Raw genomic sequence first — 20,898 nt, forward strand, 5'->3', positions numbered from 1 at the left:
CACTGTCCTATGCCATATCCATGTTGAGCTTTTATCAGAGAGAGGACAGTGGAGGAGCTGGTCTGAGTGGTCTGGAAGCTGCCCTGGGGAGGGCATGGATGAGGACTTGAACTGAGCTGCAGGGAGGTGGACCTGGCCAATCCTCTCTTATTTAAGATGCTGTACACTGGTAAGGACACAGCTCAATCAGACTTCTACGGAGCATCAGTACACAATGTAACTGCTGATTAGGCCTTGATTTCAGCATAAATTCAGTTTGAAGAAACCTGGAGTGAGATTCATCTCACCAGTGTGGTTCAGGATGAGAAGGCCTCCCTAGAATAACTTCTTTCTCTCCATTGCTTGGAAAGAGAATGCAGCCCTCATGGCCCATGAGAGGTAGAGATATGCATTTAATCAGATGTATCTCAGCTATGGTCTTTTAAGAAAAAATAACTATAAGGCTATGCCCCAAAGATCAAATGTACTCTCTTCTGTATTGTTTTGAGCCTGCACTGTGATTCACAACTGAAAGAAAAATAATGGTATTACTTAACACTGGAGAGTTTGCCTGTTGAGACAAGACAATACCCTAAGCTTCTATTTTTCTGGAGTTGTGGCTTAGGTAACAAAACCTCTTTTGTGAAGATTCTTGAAAGCCTGTGTAAACAGCAATTTGTTACCCTCCCTGAGCAGAGGCATGTTTATCACAAAGGTCAAAGGAGGACAGGGCTGGGGCTTGAGAAAAGGTAACAAGCTAGCTGCTTCTTGCAGAGGTTGGAGGTTTCTAGGTGAACTCTGTATTGGTGTTTGCTGGGAAAGTTAATCCCAACACTGTTGCTGGTGAGCAGGAAAGGCCAGCAGGTCTCTACTGGACAGGGAGCTGGCATGGTTCATGCTATTGGGGCTGTGGGAGAAGCAGGGCTTTGCCTGGAGCCATCTCTTGGGAATGGAAAGGGATATGGGCTTCCCTTGAGCTCCAGGAGAGCAGCAGGTGAAAGTTGCTGGGAAGTGAAGTAGGAGGTTTTCTCAAAAAGATGGGAGTCTACTACTTAAAAGCTGAAAACCTTCCTGACAGCAGGAAAAGCTCTGGGGAGAGATGAGAGAAGAATCATGAATGCTCGCTTCCTCAAAGTGGTTTGTTTGTGATTGAATCTGGGTTGTCTTTGATGAAGGATGTTTTGTTTCCCTAAATGAACTCACAGTTTAGATTAAGCTGCGTACATGTACATTTGATTTCAAGCAATTCACATCCATGCAGGATTTTAAAGTACTTTGTACGAATGGCTTTTGTGGTGTGGTGAAATGGAAGCAGATACATATAAATATACAGTAACAATAGTTTGTCTCCTCAGTGGAATTCAACTTAAATGATTCTTGATCTCTAAAGTTGCTTTGTTCCATGCCTCTTACCCAAACGCTATATATTTTAGCTATATGGCCAGCACACAGGACATGTGATCTCTGGGACACATGACAGGAGAGAGAAAGCAGCACGCCACTGTTTTATGGCTGTTTAGCCACTGATTTATTTTTAGGTGATTGAAAAACATCTCTATCTGGATTGTGATCACGATGATGACTGTGAGAGTTATATCCCAGCAGTGAGTTCAAATATAGCCCCCAAAAAGAAGTGGCCTTGCACTTTCTAGAAGTGGCGGATGGATAATTTTGCATGGTTAGTAAAAACACTGATTAGCATCGTAAAGCATATGTAATTTTTATAGACTTTTCTCAGTAGCTTCTAGTGGATTGCCAGGTGCAAGGCAGAATGCGAAAAGATTAGAGCACAAAAGTAAGTCTAGAATAATTTTTAAGGGGAACATTGTTTCAACTTTTTATTGTCCAAAAGAAGAAAATGCAAAAATGCCGCAGCAGCTGACGCAGAAGCAGTGAAAAAAAAAGGTCTAATTACGTAATTCATACACATTCATAGTCATTGTTTCACAGAGAGAGACAATTAGTGTTGTTTTCTGCCATTTAGCATAGACAAAAGATACATTTTGGTGTGGCAGGCATTCACTACTGCTAACACTCTCTGAACTTTGTCAGTTGGGAAAAATTAGAAATTTGGTGGGAAAAGGCATATTTTCTTCAATGGCTTTTGCTGTCTCAGGCTATAGAGACATCCAAAGGTTTCCATTGCTCTTTTGCTAGGACAGAACTGAAAGGTGAATAATTAATTGCTCTCTTCATAGTTTTCAAGACAGCAATAAAACTGCATCAGGGATATTTGCAAAGATGAAAGATATCTTTTCTCACAGAACAAAATGATTTGAATTTTGTCAGTGTATCGTGATTGGCAGCTGATGTTAGTATTTGCTTTGGGGATACACCCATTTGTTTATGGATTGGTGGCAGTGAGAAAGAATACCTGCTTCCAGCTGACTGCTGAGCTCCCACAACGTTTAATGCAGCAGATTAAGCTAAAATAGGTCATAGCTTCATCTGGAAAGTTGTGTAACAAGTTATCAATCTCCCCTTCACCTCTGCTCAGGGTTTTTGAATTACAGGAAGCATTTAATTTTGTTAGCCTCCACTATGTGGAAACACTAAGGCATGTCCCTGCAAGACTGTTATTTCTTAACCTGCAACTGAAAGGATCTTCAAATGCTTTCCCTCTGCTCTAAGTTATTTGCACACTCAAGGGAGATTGCCCCATTGCATGTTTAAGTGCTTTAAAGAGCCAAAAGCTGGGGATTGTGAGGAGACTAACAGCAGCTCTGTACCATTTTTATTCCATAACACACTGAAGGATCTTTGAGGGGGTTTTATAATTAGATCTGATCTTGCCTATGTGGCAGTTTCTAGAATAATGCTTCCACAGGAGGAGACTACAACAGAAAGCAGGGGATGAATTTGTTGGTGGTAAATGTAGCTCATCTAAAAATGTACCATGACAAAATGGCCACAATAGAAAGGGATTGTAGTCAGTCACATATATGCTTTTTGATGGTTGAGCTCACACTTTGATTTCCAAAAATGAGGCTACTCCAACATGAATGAACCACTTCATCTGGAAAATAAGGCATTATTGAATGTTTTAAACATGTTACAAGGCTGGATACATATCATTGGTTTGAGGAATGCTCTGCATGAAGAAATTTGTCATGCTGTGCCTGTTTCATCAGGATTTTTACAGTACAACATTTCATATCTTTATATTCTAGTAATCTGTGTTTCTTAAATTTTGTGAAATAATAGCTATTTCTGCCTTAAGTGCAGAATGGAAAGAATGGAAAGAATGTTTCTATTTGCAAATGTACTTTGACATATTGCAGAAAGAGCTAAATATTTATTTTATTATAGTTACATTTCCAAATAATTTAATTGTCCAAGTAAGGGAAGGTTTGTGAACTGGTAAGAGTAACAAAAATGTATTGAAATGTCCATCAAGTGACAGTAAATCCCACTTCAAACAACAAACTGGAGCTTAAAGTAAGAGCAGAGGTCTAGTGCTAGGAGGTTTTTGTTGGTTTGGGGCGTTTTTTGTGAAGGTTCTTTTTATTTCCCTCCCAGCAATGAGGTCACTCCATTTGTACATTTGGGCTTAGTGCCTGTTCCTGCAGGAGAGCTTCATCGTATTTTCTCAGCAAGTATGAGCACAAGCAGGTAAAACTGCTGAACTGTTCTTTAATATGTTCTTCAAGTGAACATCCAAGCATGAAATTTGCCACTTGAAGCCTCTTTAGATTGATGTTTGTACCGACTCCTTGTTATTACTTGTCATTAAAGACATGTTTTGACCAGAGAGAGAACAGAGCTGGTGACGTTTAAGGAATAAAAGTGCAACAATGGTGTGATTTTTTTAACTCAAGCTAAAAGAAATAAAAAAAAAAAAAATTGCTTTCTAGCAACGTTACTATCCATGTCTTTCTTCCTGCTTTTCCTTACGTGGTAACACACCCAAATATTTGCAGCTGACCACAGGAGCTGACTATACCTGTGTGATTTTCCTGCTCCCTGCTCACAGGTTAAGCCACAGGACAAGTCACTGCTCCCAGCTGTTCGTGTTCTTCCCGGCAGCTCCACTACCAGGGCAGGAGACTGGGAATGGAGATGGAGGTGTGGTGCCAAGGAGAAGCAGCAGCCCAAAGCTGGTCAGTGGTTGCTTAATGTTGTCTTCCTAAAGGGTAAAATGTAACAATGGGGGGAAAACCAAAAAAAACCAAAAAAACCCCCCAAAAACCCCCAAAAAACAACAAAAAAAAAAAAACCAAAAAAAAAAACACCCAAAAAAACCAAAAAATAAAAACAAATAAAAAACAAAACAAAACAAAAGCAGATCTGAGCATATGCAGGAAAAGGAGAGAAGAAAGCATCATAACATCATAATTTTATTTGCTGTTAAAAACACTTGGATACTCCTACTGAGTGGTCTTCGCAAGGTATTGATGCAAAGAAGCGAGACAACCGATAAAAGTGAATTTTCTTGTGTGAAGAAGTCCAGAGGGAAGTGTTATGCCTCAAAACCGAAAACCCCCACACAATAAACTGCAAGAGTCGCTCTCAGTGAAGGGCTTCAGCCGTGAGGGAGTCTCACCGAGATTCAATCTGCTTGGCACCCCGATCATGCTCCCCGCCTCAGAGCACCGCTCGCTTTTGTTGGAATTTTCCAAATCTTTAACGAGCCACACCACTATTACTCGCTCCCCTCCGTTATTGCCGGGTTGACTGCATTACTCATTTGTTTCATAAGGAGACAGGCCCCTCAAAGGCTCAGTGCTGCGCCTCAGCCCCGCGCCCCCTCAGGCGGCCTGGCCCCGCCCCTGGCCCCGCCCCGGCCCCGCCCCCGGCCTGGCCCCGCCCCCAGCCCCGCCCCCGGTGACGCAGCGGCGGCGGCGGTCACGTGCGGCGGAGGCAGGCCCGGCCCGCCGCACTCGGAGCCGCCGCCATGCCGCTGCCGCCGCTGCCCGGCCGCCCCCGCCTCGGGCGGGCCCCGCTCCTGCCGCTGCCGCTGCCGCTGCTGCTGCTGCTCCTGCTGGTGGGCCCGGCGCGGCCCATCTCCTTCCAGCTGCCGGGCAAGGCGCGGAAGTGCCTGCGGGAGGAGATCCACCGCGACACGCTGGTCACGGGCGAGTACGAGATCACCGCCCCGCCGGGCTCCGCCAGCGGACCCTCCGCCAACCTCAAGGTGCGGCCTCGGCCGGCCGGGGGGCGGGGGTGGCCGGGGCGGGCGGCGCGGCCCCGCCTCCCCTCGCCGGCCGTGCGGGGCGGGGAAGGAAGGAAGGAAGGAAGGAAGAAAGGAAGGGGTGACGTGTTCCACGCGTGACACCGGCCCACGCGTGAGCCGAGCGCCGCCCGGCCCCGGCCTGCTCCGCACCGCACCGCGGGACTCGTCCCGTGCCAGGGGCCACCAGCCCGGCAGGAGCTCCGGGTGCTGGGGAGCGAGGGACCAGGGCAGCGTTTTAGCTTGAGCCAAATAGGAGCTTTCTCTCCCCAAAGATGGAGCAGCAGCGGCCCGTGCCGCAGCCTGCCGTTCAATCCGCACACGGTGCAGCTGATGTGGCGCCTGGCGAGATGGGCCGCTGCGATAAAGCCGTGGCACGGCTGCTGACACCGTGCGGGCTGGAAAGAGTGATGGTGACGTGGCTTTGCGAGGGCTCCCTCCATGCCTGGGGCCTGGCACGGCAGGATCCTGGCACAGGGGAATGGGGGCTGAGAAATCAGGTTCTGGTACACAGAATGGTTATTCTCATCTTGCTGTGTCGTGGCTTGCATGGATTTTAGGTAGGCAGATGTTTGCTGCAGGGGAGAAAAGGATCCTGAAGGATCTTCAGGAAGTACAGGGTTGGCAGAGTGTACGTGGCTAATACACCTGTGTGACATGCAGGCATTAAACTTCAATAGCTTCACTTGAATTCAACAACTTCACTTAATGCTGCCCACAATCAGCCTTTCCTAGGCTTTCTTCAAAATTCCAACCTAGCTGAGTAAGGTCAGTTCATAACACTCTTCAGTCCCCTCTTTTATTTCTGTCTACATTCCCCAAAGTTTCAATAGTAAGCATGCAAACAGAGACAGAATGGTCTGCTCAGGAGTTTCTGAACTTGGTGTTCTTGAGTATTTTAGACCTCATGAAATCAGGTTGCCTTTCCAGAATCTGCCTGCCAATGCCTGAAAGCCCTTTATTGGCAGTCTGGTTATGGCTAGAGAAGGCTTCTTCTGGAGTCTTGCCTTTTAAAAATCCTATTCTTCTGTTCTTGTATCATTTGTAAAAGGAAACTTGTCTGCGTGTAGGCAGAGCCAAGCAGCATTAAGGCTTTAAAATGTTGGTCCAGTGTTTGCCTGGTAAGGCACGTGTATTTCAGATGGAGTGCCATGTTCCCATTTCTGGGAACATGCCATGTCTCTTACTGCTTGGTAACCAAGCCTCCTGGTCCTCTGGTTCTCAGCTGACTCTTAGGTCAGTTGACCCCAAGGTCTCTTCCAAAACTCACTTTTATGACATAAGACTTGTCTAGGGAGATGACAGTGAGCCAATGAATCCCATGTTTGAGTCTTGGTTGGCTTTGCTGATGAAGCTGGTATGCGGATGGTACTGCTTATAGAAGTTCTTTTTTGTTCAAACCATAAAATGAAATAATTTTTTAAAATGCTGTATGGTTTGAAAAGCCACAAAGGAGAAAACATAACATATGCAGTTCTTGGTTTCCTTCTTATTGTTCAGGTATGCTGTGTCCTCCCGATGTGCTGGGCTTGTTATAAGTGCTGAAACCTCTCTGAAAGGTGCCTGCTTTCTCTGTGGTCTGTGTGAGAAAGGTCAGTTCAGGGCAGGATGTCTGCAGGTCCTCTCTGTTCTGCACGGGATGCTCTGCTTTGGCTCCTTGTGTTGGGCCACGGAGCAGAGGAGGTCGGTAGTCAATCCTGTGCAGGCTCAGCTCTGTTCCTGCCGGTGAGCTGAGGTCTGTGTGTGCGATAGCTCAGCGCTAACAGTGGCTCCTGTGTTTTGGAGGAATCCGAGGGCTCTGCCAGCTGGCGGCTGCTGCTGCGGGGGGCGTCGGGCGCCTCGGCCCTCCTTTGGCAGCCACGTGCCTCTGTCCCATTGTCGGGCCCGGGCGGTATCGGGCTGTTTGTCAAGGGCAAACAATGCCCTGTCTGTAGGGGATTGCCTTACCGTAAAGAACGTTAGAATAGCATGAAAAATCCCTTTCAGGTCGACACCCCCACAAGCGTTCTGGCTCGGCTGTTAGCAGCTTCCCCGCCCTCGCACACCCGGCTGAATGGGCAGTGTATTTGGCTGATTGGGGTGATGCTATTCAGTTGAAATAGCATTTCAGATGAAAGCGGATAGCAGAGCTTTTGCTGTCCAGAATGATGTTCATGAGCTGCAAAGGGCAAAAACGGATCAAGCTGCATGAAGATTAGCTCTGGTTTCTACAAAGGCATAGGAAAATAGCGCTCAGGATAATAGGGGCATCTGAGAGCTGTGTTGTTCTGGCTACTTTTTGTGATGGAAAACCCAGTGTGCAGAATGTATGGTGTCACGCTCATGAGGTGCCTTGGTTAACGTGACTGCTTCACTGAACAGCACGTACAATGTGGTGGCCAAATCACCGGCTTTTACATTGTGCTGGGTGGTCAGACATACACAGTCCTCTCCTGCAGATGGGCCTGCTCACTAAGCTTCCCAGTGCCTCCTAGTGCCTGGTGGCTTCCACACAGCAGGTAGCTGGTGGCTTGTGGCAAGGGGATGGCAGCAGAGCTGCCTGTGCCTGACTGTGCAGGCGTGCTTTCATCTGCTTGCTGCTTGAAAACAGGTACAGCTCTGAGCTGCTGCGTGGAGAACGGTGCTCCTCATTGCTTCTCAGACACTGACAGTGTGTGGTGCAGGGGCAGCTACAACAAATCCCCTAATTGTGGGATTATCTGTATATAGAGGAAACTTGTTCCTAAAGTCTTGCCTGCTGCGGTTTATGCCATAAAGTGTGAGAATTTATATATTTGATTGTATTTCCTGCCTAATGCAGCAACTCTCATCCGTTGGTAGGTCTACACTTGTTTCAAATCCAGTGCCAGAGAGTTAATTAGGTGCTCTAATAAGAGTAGAGCGTTTCCTTAGAATAGTTCTGGGCACATAGCCCTTTTGCATGGCCTTTTTACAGAGGAAAGGCTGGAGTAAAGTAGAATGTCTGACTTACCTTTTCCGTGCCACAAATTATTTTGTGTACTTCAGTCTTGTATGCCTCTGAAATTATTCCCAAGCCTTTTACTTTCTCCACTCTAAGACTTTCAAAGACCCCTTATAACTTTAGTGTCCATGCTGTTTCAGACATACTGTTAAAAATTAGCACTGAGGGAAAATGGGAAGCATTCCAGTGGAATACACACTGCTCATTTTCATGCAGTGTTGTAACACCTTCCATTTTTTTCACCCCTCTCCCCAGTCAGAGTGTTTCAGCTGGATGGAGCCCTTAATTGAGCACAATTATTCTCAAGTTTACGTCATGAAATGCGTGTCCTTTCTTTTTATACTCTTTGTTGAAGCATTTTTGTAGACCTTCCACAGTTTTTGCCTATTCTTAGTAGTTTTATGGAGTTAGCACAAAGCAGTCATTATTCTGTCTGTGGAGTCTGGATTGTCCTCTGAAGTGGCCACTTTTATGGATCTTGGCACTCAAACCTTGTGTAACTCAGGGCCACACTCATGCTTCATTTCTAGAGGAATAGATGTAGCCTTTTCCATTCCATCTTCTGGGGAATGTGACTCTATCCCATAAGCCTTCTCCCTGTCTCTGTTGCTATGGGAATTAATGAATTTTGCTTGCAAAATAAAGCCAATGAATGACAGTTTGGTTCAACTGTAGTTCTTGCATGTAGTCTGTATTTGGGATTCATAGGAGGAAGAGAAATTAGTGTGGGTTTCAGTTTGGGATATTTTTTTTAATTAATTGGTCAGTTGCTTTTTTGTGGTGGTTTTTTTGGGGGGGGGGTTGGGTTTTTTGGTTGGTTGGTGGCTTTTTGGATCTAAGAGTCAATAATTACTTTATAGTCACTCTGACTTTGTCAGCTCCTGGTGTGTGGATGAAGAGGGGAGCAATTGATGAAGTCACAAAGAAGGAGGGAAACTGTTGAAATGAGAAAGCAGCAGATGCAGAGGGGAGGCTTGGATTACTCTTGCTGCACAGGCAGCATGAGCTCACAGCAGCAAAGTAACTCTGTTTCTTACCTCCATTGTCCCTCTTACAGATAACTGACTCAGCAGGGCACATCCTGTATGCCAAGGAGGATGCCACCAAGGGCAAGTTTGCCTTCACCACGGAAGACTATGATATGTTTGAGGCCTGCTTTGAGAGCAAGCTTCCTGTGGGTAAGTGAAATGAAAGGTGTGCTGGCTGTTTCTAGCATCTGATCAAGTTTATGTAGCTATGTGGATTAGGAATGCGACTAAAGTGATCCTGAATGTGGTCCACAGGGCACTTTTGACTTTGAAAGCTGATCTTCAGGAGGCTGTGGGCAGTCTCACTGCAGAACATCTGCTCTGTGTGTTGCAGTTTGAAGTAATCCTCTGTGGCTGTTGTGCAGAGCACTTGGGTTTCCTCTGAAAGGGGAATTGGGCATTTCTCCTGCAGAGATCACCACAGTTGCAACGAGTGGCAGTACCAGTGAGCAAACCACACTCCTTTTGCTGGTTTACTGCTTCCCCCCATCTTGTAGTTGAGCCAGGACAGAGCTGGGTGCCATAATCTCCAGGACCTCTCTTTCACCCCAGCAGGACATTTCTTCCACATTTGTTAGAATGTGATCTATGCACAATGTGTTCTTGGCAGCTATCCTGCGATAGGTTGACAACTATTTAATGAGGTTGGATTGTGTGTGTATAGCGAATGTGTCCTTGCTTTGCACCCACAGCTGCTCTTGAAGTGGTCAGTAAAGGGAAGGGGAAATGAGCAGGATGTCAGCTTTGCATTTGTGCTACAAGGATGGTTGCCTAACGAATGCTGAGGCTTGTTTCCTGTGAGTGTGACGCATGTACTGCTTTGAATGCCTGAGCTGAACTTCAGGAGAAATGTGAAAGTGACCAACGTGTGGGCTCTAGTCTCATCAGTGGTGGTGGGAGCACATACAATTTCGTAGGTGCTACATCTTTTCATGGTTACTGGTAGAGTTCTGCTTCTTGGGCCCAGTTTTTCTTAGATCTTATCTTAAAAGATCCCAGAATGTTTCACAGAGCATTCACTAGCAGCATTCCTCAAATCAGTTGAAAGGCAGCTGCTGTTTTGCTGTTTCTGCTCCGTATATAAGATGCAAATAGTTTGCTAGTTGAAAACTTTACAGAAAGAGAAGGCTATATTCTTTGCTGGGGTTAAGAGTGATTGTAACACCTCTTGTGTGGTATTTTACAGATAAAATAGTGATCCCAAATACTCAGGATTATGTTTTAATTTTACTCCAAACGTAGGACTTCCAAATGTTCCTTAACACATTGAGACATGCAGGCACTAGTGACTCATCTGGGAGTCACTCATGCTATTTACTTTCCAACACCTGAGTATTTGAGAAGTCTCCAGACAGTCCTGCAGATCTTTTCATAGCTTCCATGTGATCACACACTGAAGTGGGAAAGGTTTCTTTCTTTAGTTGTGTCTAGACTCTCAGTTTGGTGCTTTTGAGCAGAAGTTTCTTGCCTAGACAGACCCCCTTACAAGTGTTTTGACTGTAGCAAATGTTTGTTCCCTGACTCCCTTGTTGCAAGTGTGTTTTAAAGCCTTCAATATGGTTGACAATTAAGTATTTCTAAATGAAGTTTCTACCTTGATGACCCATGGAGCACTGAGCTGCCAAAATCTAGAGCTCATCAACTGAGCAACTGGATCCTCTTCTGGAGGCTTTCTTTTTAGGGCTTTGTTTTTGGACCCAAGTGCCCCAAATTCCACCTAGAGTATCTCCAGACTTCCCATGTCTGTGCTGGAAAGTGAAGGATGTATTAAAGTAAGGGACGTGACACTCTGAGGCTTGATCATCTCCAGGGCTTGGTTAAGGTACTTGGAAAGAAGTAACCACGTCACAAGGAAGTACCTTGTTTCCTCTATAAGGTCAGCATGGGAGTGGAGCAACTTACCAAGTCTGTTTAATTTTCATGTTTCTCTTTAAAGGTTAGGGTCTTTTTCCCAGTTTCATCAAGTAAGTAATCAGGACTTATGGCAGCAGCCAAGGAGGATGTTTGTGGAGTATTGAAAGAGACAAACTGTTGGTAGAGGAAACCCAAAGCTGTTGGATCTGCAGGGTCCAAGCAACTGAGATTTCTCAATGCCTAACCACAGAAATGAGGAAGAGGAAGTGAGAAAGAGATCTCATATCGCAGGTTCACCTTATCAGAATGGAGGAGTTCTTAGGGTGCTTCTTGGAGCTGTGGGTATTTGCATGATGGGCTTTTTACCCTCTTCCAGGCAGAATGGTCCTGTCTTCTTGACCAGTGCTCTGCTCCCAGGCACATTTACTCTACCACAGTATGCTACTCTCAGGTGAACAGCCTGAGCTCCCTGCATTCTCCCTCTAGGACTCTTCTGTGTGCTAATCTTTAACTCTATGCTTCTTATGTAATCCTTCTCTTCCCAAACTTTCTTAAGAGTGTTAGGACTCATTTTTGCTGGAATTCCTATGGGAAAACTTTCTGATCTTCATTTCAACCATCCTGCTTTTCCACCGACTTTGCAAATTAAGAGCTCCCCTAATTTCCCAGGAAACAGTTCAGATGAGATGACCTCTTGAAGACCTAAGGAATGTAGGAGTTGGTTTAGTTCATGATCTCTGAATCTTGACTGTTTTTCTCTTTGCTACTGATCCAGCCTGCTCTGGTGAGCCTTGGTTGCAGAAGCAGGGGGTTTCTGAGGTTCTGATGGGAGCTGCTTTGGGCTTAGTAAACTTATAGGAGAGCAGCTTGAGTTTTCCCCTGCCAGTTCCTGACAATGTTAACTTCTTGCAAAATGTCTGCTCTCCATCCCTTTGCACCTGGCAGCTTTCAGGTTTCTGGTTTCTTACTGCGTCTTGGCAGCTCTCTCTTCCAGTCTAACAAACCAATTCTTCTAGTTCTATTCTTCTGTTCACTTTTCATCTTTCTTATCTCTTCCTGCAAACTTCAGTTCTCAACTCAAATTGCTATAAATCGAGCACCATTAAAAAAACCTCTTACTGGACTGTGTGCTTTGAATTTTTTTCTGCAGCTGCTGTTGTCTGTCCTACCTGCCTGTCTCCATGCGTGCCAGTAACGTGTGTGGCATAAGCAGTCCAAACTTGTGGTTGGGGAAAGGAGTACTGGGGGTTGTATACAGCCTGTCTGTTAAAGAACAGTACTGGGACTGCAGGGGCTTCTTACAGTAACCAGTCTTTTATAAGAAAACAACAAAATTCCATCCTAATCATAATTTATCTGTTGGGCTCTTATATTGTGCATTCATTTAAGCAGACTTAAGAAGCAGTTTGTAGTTGATATGCACCATCTTATCAGTGGATTATTCATTGTCCTGCTAGCAGTAGAAGGTCATTCTAATCTGGTGTTGAAGAGCTGTTCAGTGAGTGGCTAGAGAAAAAATTTGGGGATGTTGTATCGAAGGTCTGGAATATCTTCCTAGCTCTGACTGGAGTGACCCAGTGTAGCCTGTAGATTGAATTTGTTTGTGGACTGTGGGAATGCCCACCTGGCAGCCTTCTGAGACAAAATGTGAGTATTGGACATTCTCCTGGATAGAGACTCTGAAATTCATAGTTTAAGTAAATTCAGACCTTGTGTTTTGTTGGCAGCCAGTTGAGGACAGCTGTATGTCCCCACATGCTGGGATTTGGAAATGTGTTACATACAGACATTTTCTTGGTGGGTGATATAGTAGAGAATGATACTCAGATACGCTGATGTGCAGCATTTTTGAGAGTATCTGATATGACTATCTTATATAATTTTTTTTCCTCTTGTGAATGTTCTCAGATGTGTCAGTTTGTAGCAGTTGAAAGACGCTATAAGCCACGGTTTCCCTAGCCTGGGGCTTACAGCCTTGAAAGATACCTGCTCTGCTGGTGACTGCAGCCTTATGAGCTGTTTGTTTGGCTCCAGCTGGCAGCTCTCTGAGGTGGTGTTTTCCCAGCTTCAGAAGCCTCTTGCTCTCTTGGGGTTTGCATCAGCAGCATGGTTCTTGGGTATCTGAGACGGTTGGTAAAGGGATTGCCTTGGCTTCTGCAGACATTCCAGCATGTGAGGGTCAGTAGTCCTCATATGCCATGTTCCTCAATTGGAGCAGTTTATAATTTTCTCCTTTGAATGTAAAGCCATTTATGGCCCCAGTGACCCTGACAAGTTGCTGGTTCACTTCCTATGAACGTAGGCTTCCCAGTTGAATATTTGCCCCGCTGGTGACTTGTTTTTCACTAGGCTGTCTCATAGCAGCTGGTGTTCATATTCTAATCCTCTGCAGTTTTTACAGTGATTTGCATCCTGTAGACACTCAGTGCTTTTAGTTACAGCTTGTTCTCATTATCTTTGGAGGCTCTCCTTCAGCCAGGATTTATTGTGAAGTCTCTGTATTTTTAGGCTGGACTGTGCTGCCTCCGCAGTCAGCTGCAGACATGGAGGGAGGGGAGGGGAGGGATTTGAGTTCTTCCTCACTGGTGGGAAGAGCTGGTGATTTCCTGGCAGGCTAAATGTTTCACACAAGGAATCCTTTCATTATGCTTCCAGGAACAGGGAGGATGCCGGACCAGCTCGTGACTCTGGATATGAAGCATGGCGTTGAAGCAAAGAACTACGAGGAGGTATATCCCCTGGCTGCCTGCACTGCAGGCTCCCCTTTCCCAGCACTCACGTGATGCCTTTTGTAGATCTGGGCTCCTGATGGGAAGCTGTTTTCCCAGTGGTGATGAAAGCCTGTCTGCAAACTACAATTGCAGCGAAGCATTGTGTGTTACGGGAGGGGAAAAAAAAAAAAGACAAACATCAATTAGAATTGATTTACTCTGGGAACTGGAGCCTAATGTGTGAATTTCTTTGCTAGGACAGCATGACCCAGCTTCTGGGCATAGGCACTAGAGGTGAAGTTTCCCTAGCAGCAGAGGTCATTTTAAGTTAATATGAGACCCTATTTTAAAGGTCAAGTTTCAATGTTACTGTTCTTACCTTCCTGCCTGTAGGATGTACTGGCTCAGCAGGCCTGAAATGGCACTTGTGTGTTTCTAAGAACTGGCAGTGTGTCAGTGTAAAGGTGTTTGGTGGAGTAGTAGCTGCTGTGGAATGGGTATTTGATTTGAAGGCGTGACATTGGAAATAGGCATAAAAGCCTAAACATTTCAATCTTAGGAGGACATAGCTTGCTTAGACCCAACACCAGCTGGGTAGAGTAGCAGTTATTTTGTGGCTGAGACAGTCCTGACTGGTTTGGATGCTGAATTTTTATGGCAGCTATCATGCTTTTGGCTCACTAGAATTTGGGATCAGTCATCCCCGGTACAGAGCCTGTGCCTGAGAAAATGAGAATTATTGGTGGAGAAGGAGTCCTGCAAATGATTGCTGTGTCCACTGTGCATAAGAGCATGGGAGATGCTGTAGAGAAGAGAGTGGGTAGCAGAGGAGGCTGTGCATGGTTCCAGATGGAAAATTAACAATTTTCTGAGATGATCATGCTGGTGTTTTTATATCCTTTCAAACTTTGGGCTGTCTGGTCTTGCATGATTTAAGTTGGTTGGAAGCGCTCCCTGTGTGGACAAGGAGGTGCTTGAGGTCAGGAAACAGCAGAGGAATCACAGCTTATGCTCAGTGAGGGAAAATGTCCATGCACAAGTACAAGAAAAGAAGGATTTAGACTTGCAGTTCCACTTGATACCAAATGCAGATCTTGGCAGCCCCAGCAAGTGTCCTTGACTTGTGAGGACCTCTTAGAGTGGTAGACTGTATTGAGCCTTGTTGAGCAGCATGTCTACAAAGGACTCAAACTGATTTATTGTTTGTACAGCTGCTACAGATGTTTAACTCCACTCCTTTGCAGTGTGGGTTTGTTTGTGTGTTTCATCATCTCTCATCTCAGTTTGCTGTAGTGGTTGTGAGTTTTGACTTGGCAGGTTGCTGTAAGGCCTCAGAGGGCAGGAATGTTGCTTGGGTTTCTCTCATGGAATTGCAGCCTTTTTGAGCCTTTTGCATGTGATGTTCATCTGTTGTTGGGTACCAGAGACCTGTTGTACAGCCCTAGTTCTTCTAGTTGAATTGTTGCAAGGAGATTTGATTTACGGAGTGTAATGAGGGTCACTGATAGTGCCTAAGTCTGACTTCATAAACTTTGATAGATCTAGATATACTTGGAGCAAAGCAGCTAGAATAGTGAGCTGGATTAGAAGATCTAACTGCACTGTCGTACCTTAGTTATCTGGGTTTTATCCATTCAAGAAGTAGAAATGAAGATACAGAAAAGTGAAAAGTTTTCTGATGGTGCTGTGAAAAGTTTTCTGATGGTGCTAAGAATGCTTGATGATCTAGGTTTTTTTCCACATGGACTACTCCTTGTCAATTCCTGGCTATAGTGTATCACTTTCTATGCTAGGAAGAGAGTTAGTCTTTGACAAATCTTTAACTAACCCCTGGGAAGCTCGTTGGAGTTGTTACCCTGGTGCTGGTGATACAGATGTTCTTTCTGGAATGATGATATTCCACCATCACAGATGCTTGGTGGGCTTTACTACAAAACCTCTTGGAGCAGCTGTGCATATTGGGTTCATTAGGGGCAAAAGATTCCAGGACTGCCCAGGGAGGTTGTGGCATTTAAGGAAAGACTGGACATGGTACTTAATGCCATGGTCTAGTTGTTGTGGTAGTGTTAGGTCTTAGGCTGGACTCAATCTCGGGAGACTTTTCCACTCTGATTCTGTGATTCATGATACACATCTCGGAATACATGCAGGACTAAACGTAGCTATTAGGTGCTTATAGCTACACCTATTAAGAGGAGCTGAAGAGATGCAGATGGAGCAGATAAACCTTGTTTTTTTTCCAGTGGAATCTTGGTAGCCTTCTGTGAATGAGGAGGGGAGCTGTGAGGAAGTGAAGATAATGGAGCTGGTCAGTGCAAGGCTAGCTTGTCAGTACAGCTGCCCAGGACCCTTGTGTGTGTTACAGACCTGCTGCTCTAGCAGTGTCAGTAGAGTCTGGGCTGTGGGCATGCAGACACTGGTGCCAGTTTTTCAGCAAAGCTCTCTGCTGGCAGGTATGTGGCCAGGCCACAGGGTTTTGTCATTAACAGCCTATTGGCTAGCAAGCAGGAGAGGGTTAACCTGCTCCTTCCTACCCCTCCTCTCAAACACACTCCAAACTGACACTGCTGTGCTGGCAGAGCTAGAATATACAGCTTGTCTCAGCATAAAAATCCTCAGATGATTGTTTGATGGCTTGCTGCTTGCCAGGATATGCATGTCATGTGGAGACCCTTCAGTGGAATCACTGATTAGCTAGCACTGGCTTGGTCACGAGCATCTCTTCAGCTCTGGCGCTGGTGCCCAGGCAGCTGCCTCTGGAAGTGGCATTTTGGGGATACCTTCATGCTGGGTGCCCTGTTGCCTGCCTGTCAGCATGGATAACTGAGAGGTGGCCATTATGCAGCTTACATCTGAATAATCCTGTGAGACTGAGACTGGTGGTGAACTGCCAGTGCTTTGTTGTGTTTTCTGTAGCTCATCTTTCTTCTGCTGCATTACTTGGGGACACAGCATGTGGCCTTCATGGCAGGGACCTGTCCCTTCTTGGTGACAGTGACAAATTCTGTGCACAAACCACAGCTACCCAAACTCTACGCTGGAGAAGTGCCAGGAATTGCAGTTAGCTTCCTTTGAGCATCCTTGTGCCACAGGTTTTATGTAACGTGTGTCAGGTTATAGCCTAAATGGGGCAGAGACACGTCTACACATTGAGCTTAACTGCGCTGTGCACAGACGCGATGTCCCGCGGGACCCGGAGTTCCAGAGGGAAGCGGCTTGTTCCCGACAGGAGCCGGCCCCGCAGCGGCCCCGCAGCGCCACCCGGTGCCAAGAGCCTGTGCTGCCCCCGAGGTTCCGTCTGAGGGATAAAAACCCCGAGCTCTTGTGGGATAATCAAGCGCTGCCGCTGGGAACGGGGCTGCCTGGGCTTTCTGGAGCATTAGCAATGTGAATCTCGGTGCTAACAGCCTGTGTGCCTATGGACCTGTATCGTACACATACGTAAGTTAGTCGTTTCTGTCTCAGTCTGTGACTTATACTCACTGGAGGTTTAGTCATGTGGCAAGATCTTCTACCCACTCCTGAGAAACCAACTGCGAATAAGCTAACATTAAGCCGAATAAGGAAGAAGTGTGCTTGTATGCATGCTGTGCTCCTCCGTTGTGTAGGAGGAGTAGTAGGAAAGTGTGTTTCAGAAAACAGGTGGGAGAAGTGATAGTGTTTTATGCAATGGTAGTTTCTGGCTTGTAGAGGTATTTCCCGAGGGGAAGGATGCCCCAGATCTGTAGTGTGTGGGGAGGAGCGGCTCAAATTGGCAGTAAAAACCCACGTGGGAGCTTTTGGTTTTGGTTCAGTGATTTGACTCTTCTGTTTTCTAGATTGCTAAAGTGGAGAAGTTGAAACCCCTGGAAGTAGAATTGAGGCGCTTGGAAGATCTTTCAGAGTCCATCGTTAACGACTTTGCCTATATGAAGAAACGAGAAGAGGAGATGAGGGACACAAATGGTAAGAGACTGTGTGCCCCTTCAGAGGGATGGAGCTCCAAACCCCCTCATTTCTGCTAAATGTGTTATTAGGGCAGCGTTTGGAGATCAAGCAATTATAGTGGTCTCTGCCTGTTCTGTCCCTAGTAAGGGAAACCTGAAGCAGTCACTGACTCTTGTTGTTCTGTCTCTAAAAATCGTTTCTTTCTGTCTCCATTCCTAATGTGAATTACTCTGTTCTATTCAATGTTGCCCATTAATCACAGCTTCACCTTGTTCCCTCTCATTATCCTTCTTGTTGTTCCCTCTGCTTTTATTCTCGAGTGCTGCTGGTTCTCAGGTGACCTTGCCTTCATGCTGTCTTGCTTTTGCATGGGGGAGGAGAAGTCATTCTGGGAACTTTGCCATCTCGGGGTGCATCCTGTGATGCCAGGCTCAGGTGCAATGGTTTGTTGTCTGTTTCAGAGTCAACAAACACCCGGGTCCTGTACTTCAGCATTTTCTCCATGTGCTGTCTCATCGGACTGGCCACCTGGCAGGTTTTCTACCTGCGTCGCTTCTTCAAGGCCAAGAAGCTGATTGAGTAAAGGAGCAAATCTTCTTCCCCCTCCTCTCAGACCCAGCTGGACACCGCTGGGACCTAGCCATGGCCTCCTGGAGCCATCTTACAGATGATACCCACTGACTGGAGCTTTTCTGGAGGAACTTGGACCCTGAAGGGGGAGGAGAGCCTGAACATCGGAGGCAATGGGGGACTTGTGAAATCCTGTTGGATGTTGAGGGTGGGGGAGGTCATAATGGGCTTGGGTATTCCTGGGGCAGCGATTAAATAAAAAAAAAAAAAAAGATGTTTCCATGACAGCTGCAGCAAGTTTTTTGCGCTGTCTATTCTCCTTTTATAATCATGGCTTGATGATGTCTCCCATCTGTCTGTGACTGCAGTGTTACTCAGAACCACCTGACCCTGCTGTGCTCTTTAGGTGGCATGCAGGTCACACTGGTGCAGAGCAGGGGAATTCCCTGTCCTCACCAGCTGGGATCCTAAGCCTCGAGCAAATGGAGATGAGTGCAAAGCAATAGGATTCATCATTCCAGCAGGGCCTGAGAATAGAGGGTCTTCTAAGCTTTGGTCCCTGTCGTGGACCTCTGTGTTTCTCCCTGTGGGAGCTGGTGTCTTTGTGCTGACAGGTCAGAGCACTTGAGCATATGGTGATTCACCTGGAGGAAGGGGAACCTTCTAAGGCAAGCTTCAAAGTGTGTTTGAGCTTGGAAAGAAGCCTACTTTGCTCAAATAAGCTATGCAGCCTTGGTCCCACCCTTCCTCCACATATTTGTCTTGGATTTGCCGCTCTTGTTTTGAAATAGTGCAGCAGCTTTCCTGAAAACCTTGGTCAGGAAGAGCCTTTTGTGCAGGAGGCCTCGATCAGATACAGTCACAGAGCAGATGGGAGCAGGTCATGCTAGGAAACTTGGTCTTATATTGAGCAGGAGACTTCTCATCTATCCAGGCAGCTGGCTTAATGTCATTTTATGAGACCTCAAAGCAAGGTGAGCTGATGCTCACATGAGGCATGAGGGCCTGTACCCTGCATTGAGGTCCTGAGGGTACAATAGTGTTGTGCAGGGTAGCAGAGGAGCTGGAAAAATGTGGATGAACTGAAAAAAGTAGTACAGGGTGGGAATAGGCTAATTCTGCATCTGAGGGGGCAGTCTGAACTGTGCCCTCAACAGAACTGTTACTTTCCTGTGCAGTACTAGATAGCAAGAGTCAGCAGGTTCTCACCATTTCTCAGCTGTCCAGATGGTACTATGGTAAATAAACCAGGATGGAAAAAAGCAGACAGGTCCTGGACTTGCTGCAATTTTAAGACAGTGATTACAATTCTTTCATCGTCTCTGCATTCCTTCAGAGCAAATCGTTCAGCAGCACAGCATTCTGGTGTCCTGTGTCTAGATACTTCTGGGTAGGGATGGAGTTGTCATGGCCCTGGGCCCAGCCTAGCAGTTCAAAAAAGCATAGTTTTATAATTTCTGACCTGAGACTGATCTATCACTAGGAAGGAAACAGTTGTCCAGGGTGAGGCAATGGAAAAGAGGATGTAAAGATGATCTCCTGTCATCTAAATACATTAGTTCTTTGCCATTCCCATGTTCCTGGAGTTGTTAGTTCCACTGGAAGTACTTTGATTGCTTTTAGTTTGTTTGGTTTTTGATAAAGCCATATTAGGATCCTAAGTCCACTTCTCTGCCCTTGCATCCATTTTATCCTTGTATGTGTTTGAAAGCTGTTACAGTGCAGAACAGCAGCAGTGCCACAGGGCTGAATTACAGAAGTCATTTGAAGGTAGTTTTAGGTCCTACAGTTTGAAGCCTGTAGATCTGTTAAGGTTTTGCTTTTGTTTTTATATAACTTGAGAAGACAGTACAAGAAAGGGTTTTTTCTGGTCTTGTCTGTTTTGATATCCTCTCCCCATCCTTATTTGAGTACAAAGTTATCATAAGAATGATGGTGAGGCCTTAAGTTCCCCAGGTGACTGTTACACTCTCATCGTTCTGGTGTTATGTTTGATCTTCACTGTGCTGATGTAGTCACTGGGGAGCAGGTGCGGGGCACTGGTGTGGATTTGCCTGTATTGACTGGTGGGGGACTTTTGTCAGCTTTCTCAAATAAAAATTTTTTTGGGGAAAAACAACCCACCTCACCTTGTTGCTGTGAGTCTTGTCCTCTTTGTGCATGTTCCTGCAGACTCCTGTTTCCTGAAAGTTGATCTGTCACAGGAATCAGCAAGTAAACAGACTCCCCACCAGCCTTAGACTTCCCTAGTCACAATTCTAGACTTGGGAAGAGTGCACAGGCTTCTGTGTGGAGTGGGACCATCACATCAAGTGAGGTGTCCTAATACAGGTTACCATTTTTTGCCTTTCTCCCTCCCCCCTTCCTAATTTCATTGCTCTGTGTGGAGAAATTTTGAGGCTGGTAGTAAAACAAGGTCTGCTGCTCTCGGTTACAAGATCCAATTTTTCGCCATCAGCTGTCCTGTAAAATTTCGTTCATTAAGACAAACAGAAGTACTTTCAGTTTCATACTTCAAAGGGGTTTGAAAACTGTTGCAAAGATGAGTTGGTGCTATGTGAGTGGCAGATACTGAAGAGAGTGGTTAGGTATTTACTGAAATGCTGTCAGATCTCCTCTGCTGACCCTGCAAGCCTTTTGTTACGCAGTAACCAAGTGAGATATGCCACATAATAAGACTGGGGACATGTAAATGCT

At 45.9% G+C, this 20,898-nt stretch overlaps 1 protein-coding gene across 1 annotated transcript; it reads left to right on the forward strand.

The window, feature by feature from the left end:
- Positions 1 to 4,804: 4,804 nt before the first annotated feature.
- Positions 4,805 to 20,316, forward strand: TMED10 (transmembrane p24 trafficking protein 10). Its single transcript, XM_066322029.1, has 5 exons — positions 4,805 to 5,113; positions 9,169 to 9,289; positions 13,649 to 13,722; positions 17,523 to 17,649; positions 18,093 to 20,316. Exons 1-5 carry the CDS (start codon positions 4,874 to 4,876, stop codon positions 18,212 to 18,214), a joined length of 684 nt encoding a protein of 227 aa, XP_066178126.1. The 5' UTR covers positions 4,805 to 4,873; the 3' UTR covers positions 18,215 to 20,316.
- Positions 20,317 to 20,898: the final 582 nt, after the last annotated feature.

This window comes from Sylvia atricapilla, chromosome 6 (genome assembly GCF_009819655.1).
Source record: "Sylvia atricapilla isolate bSylAtr1 chromosome 6, bSylAtr1.pri, whole genome shotgun sequence".
Classification (NCBI taxonomy): Eukaryota; Metazoa; Chordata; class Aves; order Passeriformes; family Sylviidae; genus Sylvia; species Sylvia atricapilla.